Genomic DNA, 18561 nt, shown 5'->3' with positions numbered 1-18561 from the left:
TGGACGGTCGCCATGTTGTGAGATAGTTATCGTGGTGAACAACATCTAGGTCATGTGGAGGACATTTGTATGCCTAAGGCCATGGGGATAATGCAACAGACCTCATTAACACCAGCAGTCTCGAAGGTCACAGTGATGCGAATACGTAATCTAGTAGAGCGATTGCCATTGTCGAGAGTCCCTCAATCAAGTCGCATGTGGTCCAGCTCGTGGTCTTCTCATAAATTTTTGCAACCATTCGTGAATTTTCCCGCGCCCTAATAATGGTCTGGGTCTTGTTGAATGTGCTGAACTCAGAATGAGTCACGAATCCTTGAGAACCGACGTGAGACCTGCTTCAGCCTCACCAAGAACCAATCACCAGAATTTTGCTTCCAGTTCATCATTGCGCACTTGTACACACTGAATGACCTCAACACCTAGACCTCGTATAAGGATAGTCCTGGCTGAAAATACTTAAGTGCGATGAAAATTATTGGACAAGAACTAGATGTCGATGCTGGTCGCGGCAACTATTTGTCCGTCTTTCAAAACACCAAGACCATTTATGGGGCAGGCGGTTCTATACATCGCTAGCCACGACCTTCTTAAACACTTATTGGAAATATTGTACCAGTCTTACCACGATCAGGTAATAAGACTAAAAAATATAACTAAGCCGGTATGTATCACAATTCACTCCTAATGCAGGTATTGCAAAATAATGGATAACAATAATACTTCCTCCTAAAGGTGATTCAACGTGAGCTTTTAATAGTCAAGTGTTTAAAACAATTGTAGGTGTTTTTACAGCAAAAGCTATAAATATACCATAAAACAGGAAAAGTTGTGTTAAATAAACCAAATTCCCTTTGAAAAGGCCACAAGGTCCTAATGCGCAAATAACCATTTCTCAATTCCCTGGCTCCAATGTCTTCTGCACCACATCCTTCTCCCTGACGAGTCTAAAGGCTTGACGCTAGTGCCAAACAGAAACGATTGTCCCCAGAGCCATCCAAACTCCTTCCAGCGCAGACCATGCCACTGCCACTGCCATGTAAACGAATCCATGACCCGATTCTCCTCCGATTGACCCGTCCAACAGAGCCGCGGAATCTCTACAATGCAACCAGTCTTCAACGAGCCTCACTCGCACGGAAAAATGTACAGCACTGCAAGGTGCCAAAGCCACCCACCATTTGCTCCAGGCAAGCAGAATACTGCTGGTCGCTTGCTATATATGCGTGTTTGTGCCGTCCCTCACAAGATGCGACCTCTTCCCATCTGTGCTATTTTGAAGGAGATATTGCCCAGGAATAGCTGTCCGGGTAGATCTTCACAAATCCAGCTGTCAGCCCGGACTCCGCCGCGCGATGACTTGTTCACGCGGGAAAAGACCCCTTTCATGGCCTCTTTTCCTTGCGCCCAGCAGGGTATCCCGCCACAAAGCCGCTAAGAAAGCTCACTTTCCGCTACGTAAGACAGGTCCTCTCGCTCTGTGCTTGTGAACGCAAACTCCCACCGTCGAGAACAGCCCAGCAAGGAGTCCCACCCGCAAGACTGAGTCCAAGGAGATCTTGAACACGCAGTAACTAACACACCACAGCGTCATCGTCATCCTCCTCCTCGGCCCGTCCCCCACCGGAAATGCAACATTCATATCACACCTCCTCCCTTCCAACACCTCGCCCGAGCCCATCCCAACCCCTCCTCCCCCCACGACAGCAATAGCATCCTACGCCGCAGACCTGCCGAATGGGCAGTGCGTCCTGCTTCTCGACACCCCAGGCTTCGATCCCAGTGCCCCTTTCTCAACGCGCTGGGGCGTGGAAGTCGTCACGTACATCAGCGCGCTCCACGCACGGAACAAGAGCCGCGTGTGCTGGGGCGGGATTTTGTACTTTGCGTCGGTGGAAGAGGGGACGATGACGCCGGGGAGCATGCAGGGCGTCTGTGTCGTGGAGCGGCTCTGTGGCGCGGACATGTTCGCGAGCGTGAGGGTGGTTACGACGGGCTGGGCCGCGCAGCATCCCGATGGCCGGCAGGTCAAGTTGGAGCACAACTTGCAGGCAAACGAGGACTAGTTTGGTTTTCTTATTGACGGAGGCGCGGGGATGGCCAGATATGATGGCACTGCGGGGAGTGCGCTTAGGGTTGTCATGGGGCTTGTTAATTCGTGTGACGATTCAAAAGTGGCGTTTGATGTGCTGAGGGAGGTTGTGGACGAGAAAAAGAGGCTGGCGGATACCAACCTAGGGGAGTTATTGAGCGCAGCCCTAGAGGAGCGGGAGAGGAATGTGAAAGACACGCTGGAAGGGGCGGAAAGGCAGATTGTAGTGCGAAGCGGCGAAGCTAGTGAGGGCGCGCTGGACTTCTGGGTGAGATGGAAGGGGGACTTGGAAGTGGAGATCGGGCGGGTTGATGAGGAGAGGCAGATATTGGACATGAGGTTGAAGGAAATGCTGAGAGCGAGCAGGACGGGTTGAGATGAAGAGGGCTCTGTGGAAGTGGCGAGGGAGAAGAAGAGAAGGCGGTTTTCGTTTGACTGGTGGAGGCAGGCTTTTTGATATAGGTTGTGAGAGCGGCTACACAGGATGCTGTCGGCCGATGCGGGAAATGGAACCGTTCTCGTTTGGCAGACGTGCTCTGGTTGTGCACGTCTCACGCAACGATATTGATCTTCACAGAGTGCAGAATCCACACCAAGTACACTCTTCATTCCATTACACCTACATACACCCAACTAACCACCACCCATGTCCCAAAAGCTATCGCCCCTGTCAAATATAATTCAGCTCCTGCCACAAATAACAAACAGACAGCTCCAACACTTGGACTCTGCCTCTCTAGGATGAATAGTGGGATAGATAACCCGCCGGCACACGCTCCCCGACGTATAGAAGACCCTGAAGCCAGCCCCACGAGCGCGTCTATAGTCTAGCACAGCGGTAACGAGAGTAGAAGTAAAGAGGAAGGAACGAGAGTAGGGTATCATGTAACACGCACTAGCGTTGCGGAAAAGAAAAGGGAAGAGGAGGGGAAGAATACAAGAGCGAAGGAAAGAATGTGGCGCACCGACGGGCGAGCCGTCCACCACACAAGTCGAAAGAACAGTGGTTGGGAAGCAAGAGAGGTGGACCTAGATGGCGTTCATCTTGCCCATCTCCAGCTCCACCTGCTCTGTCTTGATGCGCTCGCCGCTCGCGTCCCGCCGCCCAATCATCCCCCAAATACTCAGGCCCGCAAGCGCAGTTGTCACAACCAGGAACAGACACATGATACTTCTCCCTGCGACCTCGACACTGCACTGGGCACCGTAGTCCATCCAGACCATCTCCGCGCCGGGGATCGACTTCCACTCGCAGGACCACGTCTCGAGGTCGAAGGTGCCGATGTTGTAGCGCAGGCCGTCTGCAGCAGAGGGTCGGTCCGCTTTGCTGGTGACGTAGCGCACGTTGACGTGGGAGGAGGATTTGTGCGCGACGAGCGTGGAGATGAGGGCGAAGAGGATGAGGATTGTGTTGCCGAAGTGGAGGAACATCATGTTGCGGCGGAAGGCGTATGCTTGGGTCTGCGATCGGGTTAGTCAGGTGGAAGAAGGAGAAAGGCTGTGATCGGAGCCTACCTTCTTGCCTACTTTCCAGTCTGTGATGACGAACGCGAGGTGCGTGGCGCCGACGAAGATGGAGATTGCGCCGGCTACCAGGGCAAGCTTTGCTGGCGCGGTGTACAACATTCGTGGGAGCGCGGCCAGTATGACTGCATCATTCGGGTCCTCGGTCTCGAATTCAAAGCCGGTGTCGCGGTTATCCTCGATGAAGTTGACAGTCACCGCGTTCAATCCGATGGTGGAGGCGGCGATCAGGACGAGCAGCGAGAGGAGAACGGCATAGACCATTCGAGTAACATGATACCGCTTTTCCGTGTGGACGGGCTGATTGAACATGGGCTTCTTGACGAACTTGGCCGACACCTTCCCCAGCACCGAGGGCATCTTCAACTCGGGTTTTTTCATCTTGCCTTATCCTGCTCTTTCTCGGCCAGGCGTTGAGGCGTCGGTCGAAGATCCGGAGGGATGTCAGGTCGGATGGCAGTTCAGAATTAGAAAATAAGGTGGATAGAGTTTACATCGGCCGGCGAAAATAGAAGTAAAGTGGAGTAGAAGTAGGAAGTAGAGGGTGGTGACGCGGATAAGGAAAGGAAATGGTGGGAAGAAACGCGCCGGTGAAGCTAGGTGGCACACAGGTCGGTTTGATATTCAGATTGACGTTGGCGTCGTAAACGGTCAAGGTATACCTAGCATCGTTCACCATGCGTAGGCAACTGTCATCCTCGAACACGTTTGGCAGTGACGAAGGCTTCGAATGGTACCGGCAAGGAAGACCAGCTCCCGGCTTTTAGTGTGCACTCTCGGCATAGTGCTAGTCTGCTCCACGCTTTAACGTCATGGTTGAGTTTTGACGATTTGAGATGGCTCGACAATGCGATGGGGGCGGTTGGAGCGTCGAGAGTGGCCAGCCTCACGATACGAGACGGGGAACGTTAGAGGTTCGTTACGCGCACTGACCATGGCATGCTCGCTTTGCGTAGAGTCAGTCGCAATATGAGCTGCAGGTAAGGCCGGAGTCAGCCTTGCTCTTCCTTTGAAAATTCTGGGTGATCTATCGCAGAGATGGGTGCATTGGTAGGGCTGGACATGTGCCAATGAGGTTCATCCTGTCACGTGAGAAGGCCCCACTGGATGGATGGACGTCTCAAACATGTCCAAGAGCAACCTGAGGCAGGCCTACAACAGGTCCACTGGTTGTCTAAGGCATGATTAGTTTGTCTCGGCTGATATCTGGCTCGGGGATCGACCAGCGACTGGAACGGTTCTTGCGAGGCTCTTGATGCTGAGTTGAGGGGATGCGTGCCACACCCCCACGAAGCTTAAAAGAGAGAGTCGTTCCCGGGCGCCTGGTGCAGAGAGTTCCGTATCGGGTACTTCAATGCCATAAGAGGGAGACGATATGAGGCTCGAGGAGGAGTTCACGATACTCGGGGCCCCACTGATCCGCTGCAGGACTGCGACGGAGACACGGTGCGCTGGACACATGCTGTCGTTGCGGTGAGGACTTGAGAAGGTGATACCAGCCGGAGTATTAGTTGGTGGGAACCGCGCCAACCGCTCTGTATGAGTCTGCGCGAGACATTGAATGCACACACGGTGCGCTGGGTGCGGTGCCGCGGCGTGGTACTCGAGTTACACAGACCACTGTGCACTGCGGAAACTCGCCAGCAGTGCATCGCTGGAGAGTCATTGGCAGCATTGCGAGCCTGAGGGATGCAGGTGTTGCGTTGGCAGGCAAGCGTTGCGGGCGTCGAGAGCCGGTGACATCAGTCGTTCCCGCCAAGTGACGCGCCCAACACAGGTCGCGCCGCGTCGCCGTCGCAGCGATGGCAGGCAAGCTTCCATCAACACCACAGCGCAACCGTCGGCGAACGGTGACCACAGGCATGCCACCCGCACACGCCCAGGAAGTCGACCTGGCTTTTGCAGGCAATCACGAGCTGCGCAAGCGAGTGCACGCGGCCATTGGTACGCCCACGCCCACGCCCCAGCGCTGGTCGCACCTTCCTGCTGCGCGAGCTAAACTGCAGTCGCAGATCAAAACCCCACACAGAGCACGCTGTTCCGCGATATCTCGGCGTACATTCTCGGCCAGGCATCGCAGCCCTCGAGTGAGCCGACTGCGAAGAAGCGAAAGCTCGAAGAGAGCAATGGCGCGCAGAACGGCGCAACGGCACCGTCGAGCCTGACAAGCGCCGCGACAAAGGCATGGCGACAGTACCCGGGCACCAGCTTTTCTCTCCCGCAGAGGAAGAAGTACACGCTCGAGCTCGTTGACAGCAAGGACGGCGGCGTACGCGCCCTGGGCGCAGATGGCAGCGTCGAGTTCAGCATTGCCTGGAGAGACGTTGACCAGGTATTCTGCCTACCAGTGCCCGAGAAAGCGAAGCGGCAACACAACTTCATCATCCTACCCGTCCACGGCGATGGCGTGGGTCCGGTGCCCGACCACCTGAAAGCCTCTCCACCGGAGCCTGTAGTATGGACGTTCGAGGAGGCCACGGGCAAGAACATCGTCGAGGGCGAGGACCCAGGCCCAGGCCCCATGGCAGAGGCCATCCACCACTGCCTCATACAGGCCGGCACCGGCAAGGAGGTCATCTTCCCAGACGCGGACCAGTTTGAGAGCGCCATCCCGCAGAGCCACCGCAAGGGCGAGAAGGCGTATCACGTCAAGGGCCACCGAGGCAGCAAGGAAGGTGCGCTTCAGACTTTTCCAATATTCCATTGCTTGTGCTAACCGCTCAGGCTACCTCTTCTTTACCTCCGCCGGCATCGTCTGGGGCTTCAAGAAGCCCCTCGCCTTCTTCGACTTCGCCTCCGTCACCGCCGTCTCCTACACCAACGTCCTCCGCAACACCTTCAATCTCGTCATCACCACCCAAACTGGCGACATTGAGTTCGGCATGATCGACCAGGCCGACTTCAACGGTATCAACGAGTATGTGCAGAAGCATGGTTTGCAGGATGCTAGCATGGCAGCGACACGACGGGCGCAGAAGCTCAATGTAAACCCACCAAAGGAAAAAGAGAAAGGCGCGAATGGCGCTGCGGCTGCGGAGCCGGATGACGGCTTGACGGAGCTGCAGCGCGCGGAGATGCAACTCCAGGATATGGAGGATGATGAAGAGGATGAGGAGGATTACGACCCTGGGAGCGAGGGCGAGTCCGAAGGCAGTGGATCGGATAGCGAAGACGAAGATGGCGAAGGGTATGAGGGTGGCGAGGGCGACGAGTACGACGAGGGCGATGAAGAAGGCGCAGAGGGCGAAGAGATGGAAACCTGAGCTTGCTGAACCGTGCGACCGCTCCTACAAGAAGCACTGCATCACAAAGTTGAATACCTTCGGCCTGCGCAAATGTCTACTCCATCGTCCTGGAGGTTTCTGGGTTTCGCTGATGCCGGCGCGCCAGCCGTCAAGCTGCCGCCATTTTTCTGCAGCACCCTTGACCGTTGGTTGGGAAGGCTGTGCAACCCCTGTGTACACCATTCTTCCCACTATATATCAGTATACCCCAGCTTGCAGAATTCCAAGACCCTAGATTTGCATTCCACTACCATCAATTGCCGCCATGCGCGAGCAATCTATCTTCACATCCGACGTCAATATTAATATGTCTTCGCCCCATTTTCAGTCGTCACTAATCACGTGTCACGACCATCATCTCCGCTGTCCCATGCTCTACGTTTTCGCGCCCCCTCTCTTTCTCCCCAGAAACCCATATCCTCTTTCCTACTCCCACCTACAAATCTCTTCTTCGCGCGCGCGTCCATCAACCACACCCGAAACCCCCCTCACAATGCTCTAACCGGCTAAACACGCGCCTCAACCCAATCCCTGTCTCCGACCCCAAGTGGCCATGCGCGCCACCACCTCCGCTCCATCGCAGCGCGGCGCGAAAACCCTCGCTCTAGCCTCCGTCCTGCTATGCCTGCTTGTCGTGTACACCGCGACGTGGGGGCGTGCGGGAAGCACAGCCCTTGTCCTTGGGGGCTGGACTGCCAGGCCCGGACGTCAGATGGGAAGCGCAAGTGATGGTGCCACAGGCGAAAAGGGCCATGGGAGTGGTGCACATCCCATGACCCGCCTGATGGCGACGGCGGAAGCACAGTTCAGCGCGCTGCTATCTTCGCAGCCTGCAAATCTCTCCGACGCTGCGAGCAAGTATAGACAGAGGAGAGGACGTCATCCACCGCCAGGCTTCGACAAGTGGTATGCGTATGCGCAGGCAAAGAACGCGCTGATTCCAGAGACGTTCTTCGACCAAATAAACCACGACCTGGGCCCGTTCTGGGGAATTGATGTCGTCGATTTGCGACGCAGTGCAAGGGGATTCAGTCCGAAGGTTGTGGTGAGAGGGGGCGTCGTCGAGTCTGCGAACGTCGCGCACGGGAGCTATAATCGACCGAGGGAGTTCTTAGATGTGCTGGAAGAGATGGTGAAGGAGGGCATGGTGTTGCCAGATGTGAATTTGCCGGTGAATGTGAATGACGAGATCGCCATGTTAGTGCCGTGGGGAACTATGGAGACGGCGGTGGAATTCGCGAGGAGGTTTATGCCGCCTGCAGAGGAGGTCACGGATGCATTTTCGACCCCGGATGGTGACGGTCTGGAGGAGGATGAAACATTCGATCCTTCATGGCTTGACGATCGCTTGCGGCACAAGGCTGGCGGTCCCTATCTTGGGCCTCGGCCGCTATGGTCGCTGGTACGGCCTGCGTGTCCACCCAGTTCAGCGACTGCGAGAGGTGAGTTGATGGCGGATATTTGGCACCCGCAGGGGCACACGAGGGTCGAACACAGCGCTGCTGCATTACTGCCCTTGGAAGTGCCCGTGAACTCCACGGAGGGATACATCGCGAACTGGACGGTAGCGACCGACGTATGTAATAGGCCGGAGTTGCAGGGATTACATGGAAGTTTTGTGGCACCCAAGGCCATGAGCGTAACGCAAAAGCTGTTTCCGTTGTTCTCGACCTCGAAGATGTCTGCCTCAAACGAAGTCCTGGTTCCTGCGTTCTCGCCGTTCAACTCGTCGAATGACACCCCGCCGCTGCCTTGGGCGGAGAAAGAGAAAAAGCTCCACTGGCGCGGTCCTGCGTCCGGAGGCGCGAACTCAAACTTGAATTGGCAGCGTTTGCATCGAAATAGATTCGTGAGCATGATGAACGCAACGCACATTGAGGTTGCGGAGGGAATGCTGCATGCCGGAAACGAAACGACCGTGGGACTTGGATATGCTGGTAACTTCAGACTATTGCCTTCTAACGCGTATCGTCTCACTTCGCAGAAAGGAGCGAAGATGGCAGAGTGGGTGAGTGGATGGGCGGACGCAGGTTTCACTGACTTGCAGTGCGATGAGTCCGGTGAAAACAGCACCTGCTCTTACATCGATGAATTTTTCTCTGTGAAGGAACCGGCAAGTGTCGGACTAGGGAAGTACAAGTACGCCGCGATTCTGGATGGTGACGCTGGCGATGACGGCGGAGAGCTTGTGCAGCGATTCGAGGAAGGCAGAGTAGTCTTCAGAGCAAGCGCATACAAGCAGTGGCATGACTCAAGGCTCATCCCTTGGCTGCATTATGTCCCTATGGACAACACATTCATCGACATTTATGGCGTCATGGAACACTTGCTCGGGACGGAGGTCACTTCGACAACGTCTGCGTTTGCGCACGCTCATGTTGAAGTCGAGAAACACGAGCATCACTTCCAGACTCCGCACTGGGACGAGGACAGCGGTGAAGGTATTAGCCGTAGTGGAAACGTCCAACGTAGTAGAAGGTCTGGCGGGTTGAGCGGCGAGATAGAAGAAAGGCAAGGCGAAGGAGGCGATGAACAGGCGCGAAGAATTGCAGGAGCTGGGCAGCAGTGGGCAAAGAAAGCTTTAAGAAAAGAGGATGCAATGATTTACTTGTATCGGTTGTTGCTGGAATATGCGCGTGTCGTTGATCCGAAGCGGCATACCCTGGGTTGGGTCGGTGACTTGTTTATGGAGGGAGCTTGACGCAACCTATACCAAGGAGGAAGGCGCAACCACGAGACCAAGTACGAGAATTTGATGTTTGAGGCTCAGAACCCCGGAACAACTCCATCGAATGGAGTGAAGCCTTCCCCGTATTGGCTTAAACATGAGCGACGAACACTTTCGTGAAAAGAGGTCCATCCATCTGCCCCAAATCGTCGCAGCAACTCAATGGACCGCTCGTTGTTGACGATCGTGCTTGGCCACTCCAGTCCATTCCGGTCTTCTGGCCATTTCCTTTCGGGGGCCAATTCTCGGAAGACCTTCAGGAAGCTGTTGTAATTGAACTTATGGGCAAAGCCAAAAAGTCGTTCGCCTACAACATCACCATGACAGAGGGCTGCAAGATGCAGCTTTGCAACATCTTCAACCTCGACTTGCCAAGCAGGACTATCGTCCCGCAGCTTGGCTACGAACTCTTCTTCGAAGGGATGGTCGTACACATCTCGCACCCATCTTGCTGTGCTGCCCGCACCCGGAATGCTGAGAGGCTGCAAAACAATTCCAGAAGTGTAGTTCGGCAACACAGTGTTGAACGTAAATTGTGGCTTCTGATCGCTCACAAACGTCCATGCTGCCCGCTCACAGGCAACCTTAGACGCGGCGTACACGGCATATGACCTGCTAGTCTCAAAGGGAGGCGGTGCCCAAGCTTCCTCCAATATGTCGTCGTTCCAGGAAGACGAGTCCACATGTCTTGATTCGCCAACCAGGGGCCTTGTCGCGGCGTTGCTGCTTGATGTGTATACAAATCGCTTGATCGAAGGCGTCGACTTGGCTTCGTTGAGAAGGCTTATGACCCCATTGACGCACCCAGTAATGACAACATTAGGGTCGGGACTGAAACTAAGATCAGATGCAACGTGGGCGATTCCTTCGCAGCCGGCCAGATGCCCTGTAAATGCCCCAGGTAATTTCATATCTGTGATGACCACAGTTTGAAACAGGTCAATTGCCTTTGGATGGCGTCCCTTATAGATTTCGTGCATCATTGTTGCTTCCTGCTCACTTCGCACTGCACCACGAACGCGGAAGCCTGCTCGAAGCAGGTGGTCGGCGACATGGGAACCGATGAGACCGCTGACGCCTGTAACGAAAACCAGACTCCCTTTGGATATGGCGGCCATTATTGATCTTGTAAATTGCTCGTGGAAGATGAAGGAGTCTCGGTTTTTGTTTGGACGAGAATCGCGCCTACCCCGCATCGAGCCGCTCGCTGCCCGCGAACGCGCTTGATCCACCAATCAATCCGCGAGCCTGTAACCTTCAACTGTCTACACGAAGTTCAGCGTATTTTCGACTAGTAGCTATATGTCAGACGAAAGCGATGACTGCAAATACAACACCTGTACCAAGCCAGCCGCTGTTCTGCAGTTCGGCAAGCAAGTATGCCACATAAAGTTGGCGCCCACGAATCGATGTAGAAGTAATATAAAATGCAACATTTGATATCGCTAGCACTATGCGACTGAACGAGTGCAGTATGCGCGTCATATGAAGGACTAATGATAGACTTTCGCCCACTTCGATCACCTAAGCGCAATCTGCATTCAGAATTTCCACGACCAGCCATCATGCGTCAAAGGCTCCATCGCAGGATGTGCAGCCTCAGCTCTCATGTACTCATTATCAATGACCTTTCTTTTGGCCTGACTGCGAACCTTCAGCATGATGGGCATATGCTCTCCAGGGTTCCCAGGCATCTCTCCAGGATAGTCCCTTGGGTTGAGTGGCAATGTAGCATTCGGCGCCGGAACAACCTCAAAGGCCCACACGAGACGCATGATCGCGATCGCAAGCGAGCGTTCAGCAACGTGGTACCCGGGACATATGCGCCTTCCTGATCCAAACGCGAAGTGGTCGCGGTCTTTGACATTGGCGGAGTTCTTGCTTTGCTCACTAGTCGTCAAGTCACCCTCGTAGCGTTCGGGCCAGAAGCGATCTGGGCAGGTATGACGGGCGGGATCGTGACCGATAGCCCAGGCGTTCATGTGGATGCGAGATCCAGCAGGAAGACGCATGCCGTTGTAAGCCAATTCTCCAGTAGTAATATGGGGATGACCGAGTGCCACAGGCGGACGCCAGCGCCAGAGCTCCTTCATCAGGTAGCGGACGTAAGGGATCGAGTCGAGATCTTCGTATACTGGCAGGCGGTCAGCGACCCCGACCACAGCTTCGATCTCAGCGAGCGCTTTGGCCTGAACATCGGGGAAGCGCATCATGGCCTCGAGGAACGACCATGATGACATCTTCGAAGTGTCTGCGGCGCCAATGATGAGCATGAGGGCCAGATAGGCGGCCTCGGACCGGTCGTAGAATCCCATGCCCTTCTCATCTTGTAGCACGCGAGCTAGGAAGGAGTCATTGACTGTGCCGTCTTCGATAGACTTCTCGACTCGGCGCATGCGCTCATCGCACCACTTTTTATTGTCTTGGAAGAGTGCTCTTGCTTTCCTTTCCCATGGCTTGAGGAACAGAGGCAGTTTGTCAAGAATCGGTAATATGTCTACAAGATGGGAGCCCGGCAACGTCCCAAGGATCTGCTCCAAGCCGCTGCGGAAGATGTACTCGATCGCAGGGTCCTTTGCGTCTGCGATATCCATGCCAAAGGCCTGGCTTGCGAACGCGCTGTATGTATACCGGCCGATCTCGTTGAACAGACCTACGCTGTCTCCAGCGAGTTTGTCGTTGTTCGCAACCTGTTTCATGAACTTTGCGGTCTCAAAATGTAGGTACTCCAGGCCGGCATCGGCACGTGGCACGCTGGTCATGCCCTGCAAGATGACCTTTCTTTGATGTTTCCATCGTGGGTGACTTGCGTTCAACAGCAAGACGTTCTTCTGGTCGCATATCTGCTCGTTGCTGACGATCCATCGCGGGCGCTCTGAGGTGGTCGCAGATGCTTTGTCAAAGATGGCTTTGACGGCTTCGTCGCTGTTGATGAAGTATTGAGTGAACGGTCCGACCTGAACATGGAAGATTTCGCCATAGTCGCGTGCGTACTGTCCGAAGAGAAGATGCTGTGAGTTACTCTTCGTTGATCTGAGGACATCAATCGCGTTACCCAAGAATGGTATGCCTGGCGGCTTTGGAGGCAATGGGAGCTTTCCTCTACCTTCGAGCCACCTTTGTAATTGTAGAAGTAAGTATACAAGCGGCGCGCTTAGCAGAGCCAATGTTGGAATTGACACGAAAGACATATTGTTGGTTCATTCCGAACTGCGCACCTCACGCTTGAGGTGCCTTTTAACGGCATTTGATGGTACGATCTCGAACATGCCGTACAATCAACCCCAGACCCCGCAAAGCCACCCCGGCGCAGTTGTGTAGCTAGGGAAGATTTGATTGGTTGCGGACAGGGAATTTGGATGTTCGGAACTCCCGAGATCCAGCGGAACTTCCGGATAGGTCATCTACAGCACGTCCGGTTGGAATGAAATGCTCAAGGCTTCCCCGGTCCTTGTTAATCTCCTTCCCTGGGTTGTCCTGCGTTCTCCACTTGCCGATGAGATTTTCGCGGGATCCGCGTCGTTCGGAGCCCGCAACTACGAACATCAACTCGATATCTATGCACAACGCACTATTGTACAACCACCCGGTCAATCGACCGAGCAACTCTCATGAATTGGCACCAAGTAACTCATCATCGAAAAGTCGCTATGAAGTGGTTTCCCGTGTGGATGACTCCCTCAAGCCTCCCTTGGCACCTACTGCACCTCGAGAGCAACACCGATGGGTATTTCAACGCCATTGCTGATAAGCTGCACGAGTGCGCAAGAGATGACAGGCTGCCACTATAGTGACCTGGATGCAATGGCCAATGGCGGAAGCGTGACGTACTATGTAACTACCTACAGTAGAAGGAAGGTACAACCACCTATTACAGCCCTGATTCTCCACCATTTGAGATCTCTGGCATGCCTTGCATGTCGCGAAATCTTTGTCCGCTAGATCTATGCGTCGCATTTTATTCCTAGGAACCTACCCCAACAGACACAGTTAAGCTAGCGATAATAGCTTCCTCAAAACCTCGCCCGCCGCTAATTCCGCCGAATGTTTATCGTCCTCTGCAGCGTGGTACTTACTATAATCCCCATCTTTCTCGTCCAGTACCAGCGCTTCCTTACGTCTATTCCGGCTCCCGAGCAATTCCACCGACTCCCAGAACGGCCAGCTGGCCTCAAAGTAGCACACAACCGCGGAAACGCAAGCTTCGATGGCCCGGCCTGCGATACCACCTCGGAAGGCCCTTCCGATCGGCTTCCCATCCGCGCAGTGACAATCAGCGGGTACGAAACGAGAGAGACCAGAAAGCCATGGGATCCACCATTTCCTACGAGACCCAGGACATTGAGAGATCTTTATCTTGTTTTACCGCGAAGCGAAGACAAGGGAAGAGAGAGGATGAGGAGACCGACATCTCAAGTGCCACCCGAAGAAGATGATGGGATTATAAACATAGCTCAGTTACCTGTTACCGATCTGCCAACGTCCAGTGCACCTATACCACCTCCGATGCTCCCTCGAAGCCATGTTCAAGAGTCGCAGTCAGTTGTACAATCAGGATATGAAGATCGACAAGCATCGACGCAAACCACGACCGAACGAAAACCTACAACGACTGGGACAAGCGATACCCTTTTGCTTGTCCAGAAAATCGTTTTGGCCCTTGCTCTGATAATCTTTGTCTTCGCTTTCGCAATACTTGTTGCACATTGCATGGCATGGTTTGTAGTATACAAGACAGAAGCGCGGCTAGGTGATGTCCGGAAAGGTCTACTACGAGGTGGGGATATGCGGGTTTGTCTCTGTGCACGGTGAGAGCGCATCGCAATACATCGGCGCTCGAGTTTTTCTATGACCACAGCCAAGCCTGCCAAACTCTTCTGGTGACGTCCCAATTGTTCCGGGGCTCTTGTCCTAGGCGTGGGGCCGAAGGATGGGAAAACAGCGAGAAAGACAAATTGGATCTGACACGGACCATCAACATGATTTGCATGCACAGAGATTGCACAACTATTGTTGAGGTTATCGTCAAATGCACCCGCGGAGGGCACGTAATAAGGCGCACAATGCTCTCGGCGCCTCGTTTCGACATCGAACTACGACTTCCAAGCCATCCCGCATGCGTTCCGCCTCAGCATTATTGATCGTTGATGAAACTGCCCTTGTACACGCTACCCGCGGGACGTGACCTCATCCTCGCTTATCGATAACCTTAAATCTCTCCCTGGGAAGATCGCCCTAACCTCGCGCCCAGTGAACCTCCTCCTTCACCACTCATGTCTCGTTCTTGCGACGCCAATCTGCGGATCCCTACAAACGTCAGAACAGCCATCCCCAAGGCGTTCTCAAGATGTGGGCCATTGCGCCGCAGATGGACGTCGTGAGCCAACAGACGCGTACGGCACTAGTCCTCCGGCTGGGCGAGCGAATAGTGAGGTCATTGCTGGCTTGCGAGGAAGCTATGAGCTGACTTTACGCTTACGAATGGCCTGCGTCGACTGGTGCCATGGAACGTGTCCGCCCGATGTTGCTCGCTTTTCGCTTCGTGACGCCACTGTCGTCGGCGGATACGTCGTGCTTTAGCTCCACACGTCCACTACTTCATAGCGCGCCCTCTTTCTGATCGTTCGTATTCTCCGAGCATCTATTTCCTGTTCCCGAGCCGTATCTATCGAACCGCCTCGAACCATACTGGAACAAAGCCACTAGGGGGCATCGCACGTGCCGCTACATCCACGAAACCTGAATTCGATGGCTATCACTTTGCTTCCACTGCACAAGAAAGACGGCGGGCCGCCTCGACGTGCAAATGGCCATATCCCGAACACCAGGAACAAACCACGGGGCACCAGCAAAGCTCAGCAGAAGGCCTCAGCATTGGGAATATCTAGCAGATGGCGCAACGAATTGGTCGCTGCAGCGGCCGAGTTCGCAGGCACATTCATGTTCTTGTTTTTCGCGTTTGGAGGGACACAGGTAGCAAACTCTGCGGCCTCTGCTTCCAATTCGTCAACAGCTGGAGGGCAGGACAACAGCATCACTCAAACGCCGGACACCAGCATTCTCCTGTACATCAGTTTGATCTTCGGGTTCAGCTTGATGGTCAACGTATGGGTGTTCTTCAGAGTCAGCGGAGGACTCTTCAATCCTGCTGTAAGTGACACTTCTTTACAACAACGCGCTAGACTAATTTGATTCCAGGTAACACTGGGTCTTTACATGGTGGGCGCCCTCACGGGGACCCGTGCCGTCCTCTGCTTCATCTCCCAAATGGCCGCCGGCATGTGCGCCGCAGGAGTCGTTTCCGCGATCCTCCCCGGTCCGTTGAATGTCAGCACCACGCTCGGCTCCGGCACCACCATCGCGCAAGGCGTGTTCCTTGAGATGTTCCTCACCGCCCTCCTCGTGTTCACCATATTTATGCTTGCAGCCGAAAAGCACAAGGCCACATTCCTTGCTCCTATAGGCATTGGTCTCGCGCTCTTTGTCGCCGAGCTTGTGGGCGTCTTCTACACTGGCGGTTCCCTGAACCCCACGCGCTCCTTCGGCCCTTGCGTGGTAACACACAACTTCCCAGGATACCACTATATATATTGGTTCGGCCCGCTCATGGGTACGCTGCTGGCGTACGGCATGTACAAGATCGTGAAAAGCGTCGAGTACGAGACCGTGAACCCCGGGCAGGACTTCGATGATCACGAGGCTGCTCTGTTTAATCCGCCGGACGACCCAGAGAGCAAGGAGCAAGTTGAGCGCCCGAACCCTGCGGCCATTGCTGCGCAGGAAGCTGTCAGGGTCGCGAGTCACTCGAGTGGTAGCCGGTCGCAAGACTTCGATGGCATCGAGGGCAGGATGAGCCCGGAGTACCACCCTGGCTATGAGCACAGCCATCAGCAGAGCCGGAGCCATGAGAGGCCGGCGGAAACCCACTCCGGGCAGAACGGGTACACCGGGCATATGGTGTAGAACCCTTTGCCTTTTGATTTTGTATTACCAATGAAGAGATGCATGGATCAGGCGGCTCAACAAAAGTGCTTACAGCGGCGTTGGTGCGATCTTTCTCCGGCTTGGATCCAGCGAGCGTTCCTTATTGATACCCGGGGCACATTTGGGTTTGCGCACGCGTAACGGCCTCTTCCAACTTACTGTCTTAATACCATCGCCACCCATGTATGCTAGAAGCTTTTTCGAGATTGACATTGTAGAATAAATTGTCATTCTAATGACCGCTGGCTTCGCTCCTCGTCACCCTCCAACCCGCACTTTCTGCCTTCTGCGTACAGCTATCAACTCTCCCAGTCTACTTCCTATCGCCTCCCCCAAGCCTCCCCCAACCACCTCGGCGCCCTCGAGCTCCACTCCCCCGCCCGCCTCGCCCCCTGCCCGGCACTAGGCTCCATACTGATCGCATCACCATGAGCCCCACAGCGACGTCCCGGTCGTCCCGGTCGCCTTAAGGGAGGAACATCGCGCACATAGCCGTAGTTTCTGTTGATTATGGGTGTCCAGTCGGGGTACAATGGTGTCCATTCGGGGTAGCCGTTGTTGAAGCCGTCGTCCCAGTCGTGGATGAGGCGGGTGGAGCGGCGCGGCATAATTTGTGACTGGGTGATAGAGAGGGACTGTGCTTGTTCAATTTTCAGTGGTAGCTAAGACTTAGCGTCTGATGTGGTCAAGTCGTAGGCAGGCTGCTTTCTGGAGATTATAGTATTGGGGTTTTTGGAAGTGAGGAAGTGGGAGATATAGGGCAGGGGAGGTGGTGGGAAGGCGTTGGCAATGTGGTTTCGATGAGTTGTTACCTTACAGGCGTACAGGCTGGGTTCTACGTGTTGAATAACTGGCGAGATACGCTGTGCTTTCCATGGGCTCTTCTGTGAAGCGCGCCGTGTCTCTGTATAGCATGTTGTTGCATAAAGACCTCCGTATGGTTCTCCAAAGCACGGTGTTGAACTAAGGTCTGCGGTGAAGTGGAAGGACGTGTCTTCGTGAAACTTATAAGTCGATTGGTTTTGCTGAAGGGGCTTCATTCATTGGGAGGAGAAAAAAATAAACTCCTCGTACTAAAAATTCTATATCAATATATCTATCTGGAATAGAATTTTTCCCTTTCTTGCCCTTCTGCACAGCCACATCCTCACTGATTCCTTCGCGGGTCCTACCACCCCTCCCTTCCTACTTGACTTCCGCCGTGCCCAAACATACTATATGTATTCGTACGCCTAGGGGATTGTCCACTCCTACAGATAAGGGCACATTGCGAACATCGTGGTAGTTGTCTGTTATACCGTGGAGATGCCGAGCCGTGCGGCTGGCTAAGTAGCCAGGCTGGTTCAGTTGCGGATGACCCCACTGCACATTTCCGTCGTTGAAGCCGTCTTCCTAGTCGAGGGTGCGGAGGCCGTTGCTTTACGGCATGGTTGTTGTTGGTGTTCTGATTTGTTGGAATTGTTTCGTTGCTAGTGGTCATATTATCTGATTGGAAGGATTTTGGGGCATCTATATGTAGGGGTGAGGGGCTGGCTTGCTGCGATTGGTATGCCATGCTGTTTCCTTCCGTTGTTCCCAGTATTTGTTACACAACGAGGTGGTTATAATCAGTACTTCACAGCTTGACAGTGTACTACGATTTCACTGGCAAGATTACTAGCGACTTAGGGATAAAACATTCGTCTGACTTTGATTTAAGGAAACCCGTTTGTGAATCTATGAAGTTGTAGGTGATAGGGTGGCAACTGTGACTCACACTGCTGATATGAGACGCTGTCAAAATTCAATAGCTCACAGCCTATCCATTATCCATAGTGCCAGGATTTCATCGTCTAATTAGTATAGAGCCCTGACAAGTAAGGCGCTGCGTAGATCTACTGTGAGCCACTTAGGGGTATTCACTTAATGCGTATCACTTCGGGGTCAGAACGGTTCAAAACCTCAACTCGTCC

At 54.1% G+C, this 18561-nt stretch overlaps 10 protein-coding genes across 10 annotated transcripts; 6 read left to right on the top strand and 4 right to left on the bottom strand.

Moving 5' to 3' along the window:
* Window positions 1-1102: 1102 nt before the first annotated feature.
* Window positions 1103-2063, top strand: CC84DRAFT_1216357 (uncharacterized protein; the record flags this gene model as incomplete). The annotated part of the gene is made up of 2 exons (XM_018182794.1): window positions 1103-1143; window positions 1586-2063. 2 exons carry the CDS (start codon window positions 1103-1105, stop codon window positions 2061-2063), a joined length of 519 nt encoding a protein of 172 aa, XP_018037753.1.
* Window positions 2064-2093: 30 nt separating this feature from the next.
* Window positions 2094-2465, top strand: CC84DRAFT_1216356 (uncharacterized protein; the record flags this gene model as incomplete). Its single annotated transcript, XM_018182793.1, has 1 exon — window positions 2094-2465. The coding sequence occupies one exon, from the start codon at window positions 2094-2096 to the stop codon at window positions 2463-2465; it is 372 nt and encodes a 123-aa protein (XP_018037752.1).
* A 441-nt stretch (window positions 2466-2906) lies between these two features.
* CC84DRAFT_655767 (uncharacterized protein) lies at window positions 2907-4066 on the bottom strand. Its single transcript, XM_018187030.1, has 2 exons — window positions 3605-4066; window positions 2907-3550 (listed from the first exon to the last, which is right to left on the bottom strand). The coding sequence occupies exons 1-2, from the start codon at window positions 3992-3994 to the stop codon at window positions 3119-3121; spliced, it is 822 nt and encodes a 273-aa protein (XP_018037751.1). The 5' UTR covers window positions 3995-4066; the 3' UTR covers window positions 2907-3118.
* Window positions 4067-5433: 1367 nt separating this feature from the next.
* CC84DRAFT_1163566 (Rtt106-domain-containing protein) lies at window positions 5434-7130 on the top strand. The gene is made up of 3 exons (XM_018178294.1): window positions 5434-5557; window positions 5626-6288; window positions 6338-7130. The coding sequence occupies exons 1-3, from the start codon at window positions 5476-5478 to the stop codon at window positions 6874-6876; spliced, it is 1284 nt and encodes a 427-aa protein (XP_018037750.1). The 5' UTR covers window positions 5434-5475; the 3' UTR covers window positions 6877-7130.
* Window positions 7131-7657: 527 nt separating this feature from the next.
* CC84DRAFT_1053918 (uncharacterized protein) lies at window positions 7658-9580 on the top strand (the record flags this gene model as incomplete). Its single annotated transcript, XM_018173516.1, has 2 exons — window positions 7658-9238; window positions 9398-9580. Coding segments are annotated over 2 exons (1764 nt in total), but the record flags the coding sequence as incomplete, so codon positions are not given.
* An 83-nt stretch (window positions 9581-9663) lies between these two features.
* Window positions 9664-10743, bottom strand: CC84DRAFT_1186358 (NAD(P)-binding protein; the record flags this gene model as incomplete). The annotated part of the gene is made up of 1 exon (XM_018180854.1): window positions 9664-10743. One exon carries the CDS (start codon window positions 10741-10743, stop codon window positions 9664-9666), a length of 1080 nt encoding a protein of 359 aa, XP_018037748.1.
* Window positions 10744-11166: 423 nt separating this feature from the next.
* On the bottom strand, window positions 11167-13036 carry CC84DRAFT_1204893 (cytochrome P450; the record flags this gene model as incomplete). The annotated part of the gene is made up of 1 exon (XM_018181936.1): window positions 11167-13036. Exon 1 carries the CDS (start codon window positions 12814-12816, stop codon window positions 11167-11169), a length of 1650 nt encoding a protein of 549 aa, XP_018037747.1. The 5' UTR covers window positions 12817-13036.
* Window positions 13037-13622: 586 nt separating this feature from the next.
* Window positions 13623-14630, top strand: CC84DRAFT_655750 (uncharacterized protein). The gene has a single exon (XM_018187029.1). It carries the CDS (start codon window positions 13670-13672, stop codon window positions 14435-14437), a length of 768 nt encoding a protein of 255 aa, XP_018037746.1. The 5' UTR covers window positions 13623-13669; the 3' UTR covers window positions 14438-14630.
* Window positions 14631-14892: 262 nt separating this feature from the next.
* Window positions 14893-16723, top strand: CC84DRAFT_1195587 (aquaporin-like protein). The gene is made up of 2 exons (XM_018181413.1): window positions 14893-15775; window positions 15824-16723. The coding sequence occupies exons 1-2, from the start codon at window positions 15374-15376 to the stop codon at window positions 16586-16588; spliced, it is 1167 nt and encodes a 388-aa protein (XP_018037745.1). The 5' UTR covers window positions 14893-15373; the 3' UTR covers window positions 16589-16723.
* A 206-nt stretch (window positions 16724-16929) lies between these two features.
* CC84DRAFT_1175201 (uncharacterized protein) lies at window positions 16930-18164 on the bottom strand (the record flags this gene model as incomplete). Its single annotated transcript, XM_018180137.1, has 3 exons — window positions 16930-17249; window positions 17427-17513; window positions 17825-18164. The coding sequence occupies 3 exons, from the start codon at window positions 18162-18164 to the stop codon at window positions 16930-16932; spliced, it is 747 nt and encodes a 248-aa protein (XP_018037744.1).
* Between the last annotated feature and the right edge of the window lie 397 nt (window positions 18165-18561).

Source organism: Paraphaeosphaeria sporulosa (genome assembly GCF_001642045.1).
Source record: "Paraphaeosphaeria sporulosa strain AP3s5-JAC2a unplaced genomic scaffold CC84scaffold_4, whole genome shotgun sequence".
NCBI classification, from domain to species: domain Eukaryota; kingdom Fungi; phylum Ascomycota; class Dothideomycetes; order Pleosporales; family Didymosphaeriaceae; genus Paraphaeosphaeria; species Paraphaeosphaeria sporulosa.
Note: the sequence above shows the minus strand (reverse complement) of the source record. Positions and strands in the feature narration are given on the sequence as shown.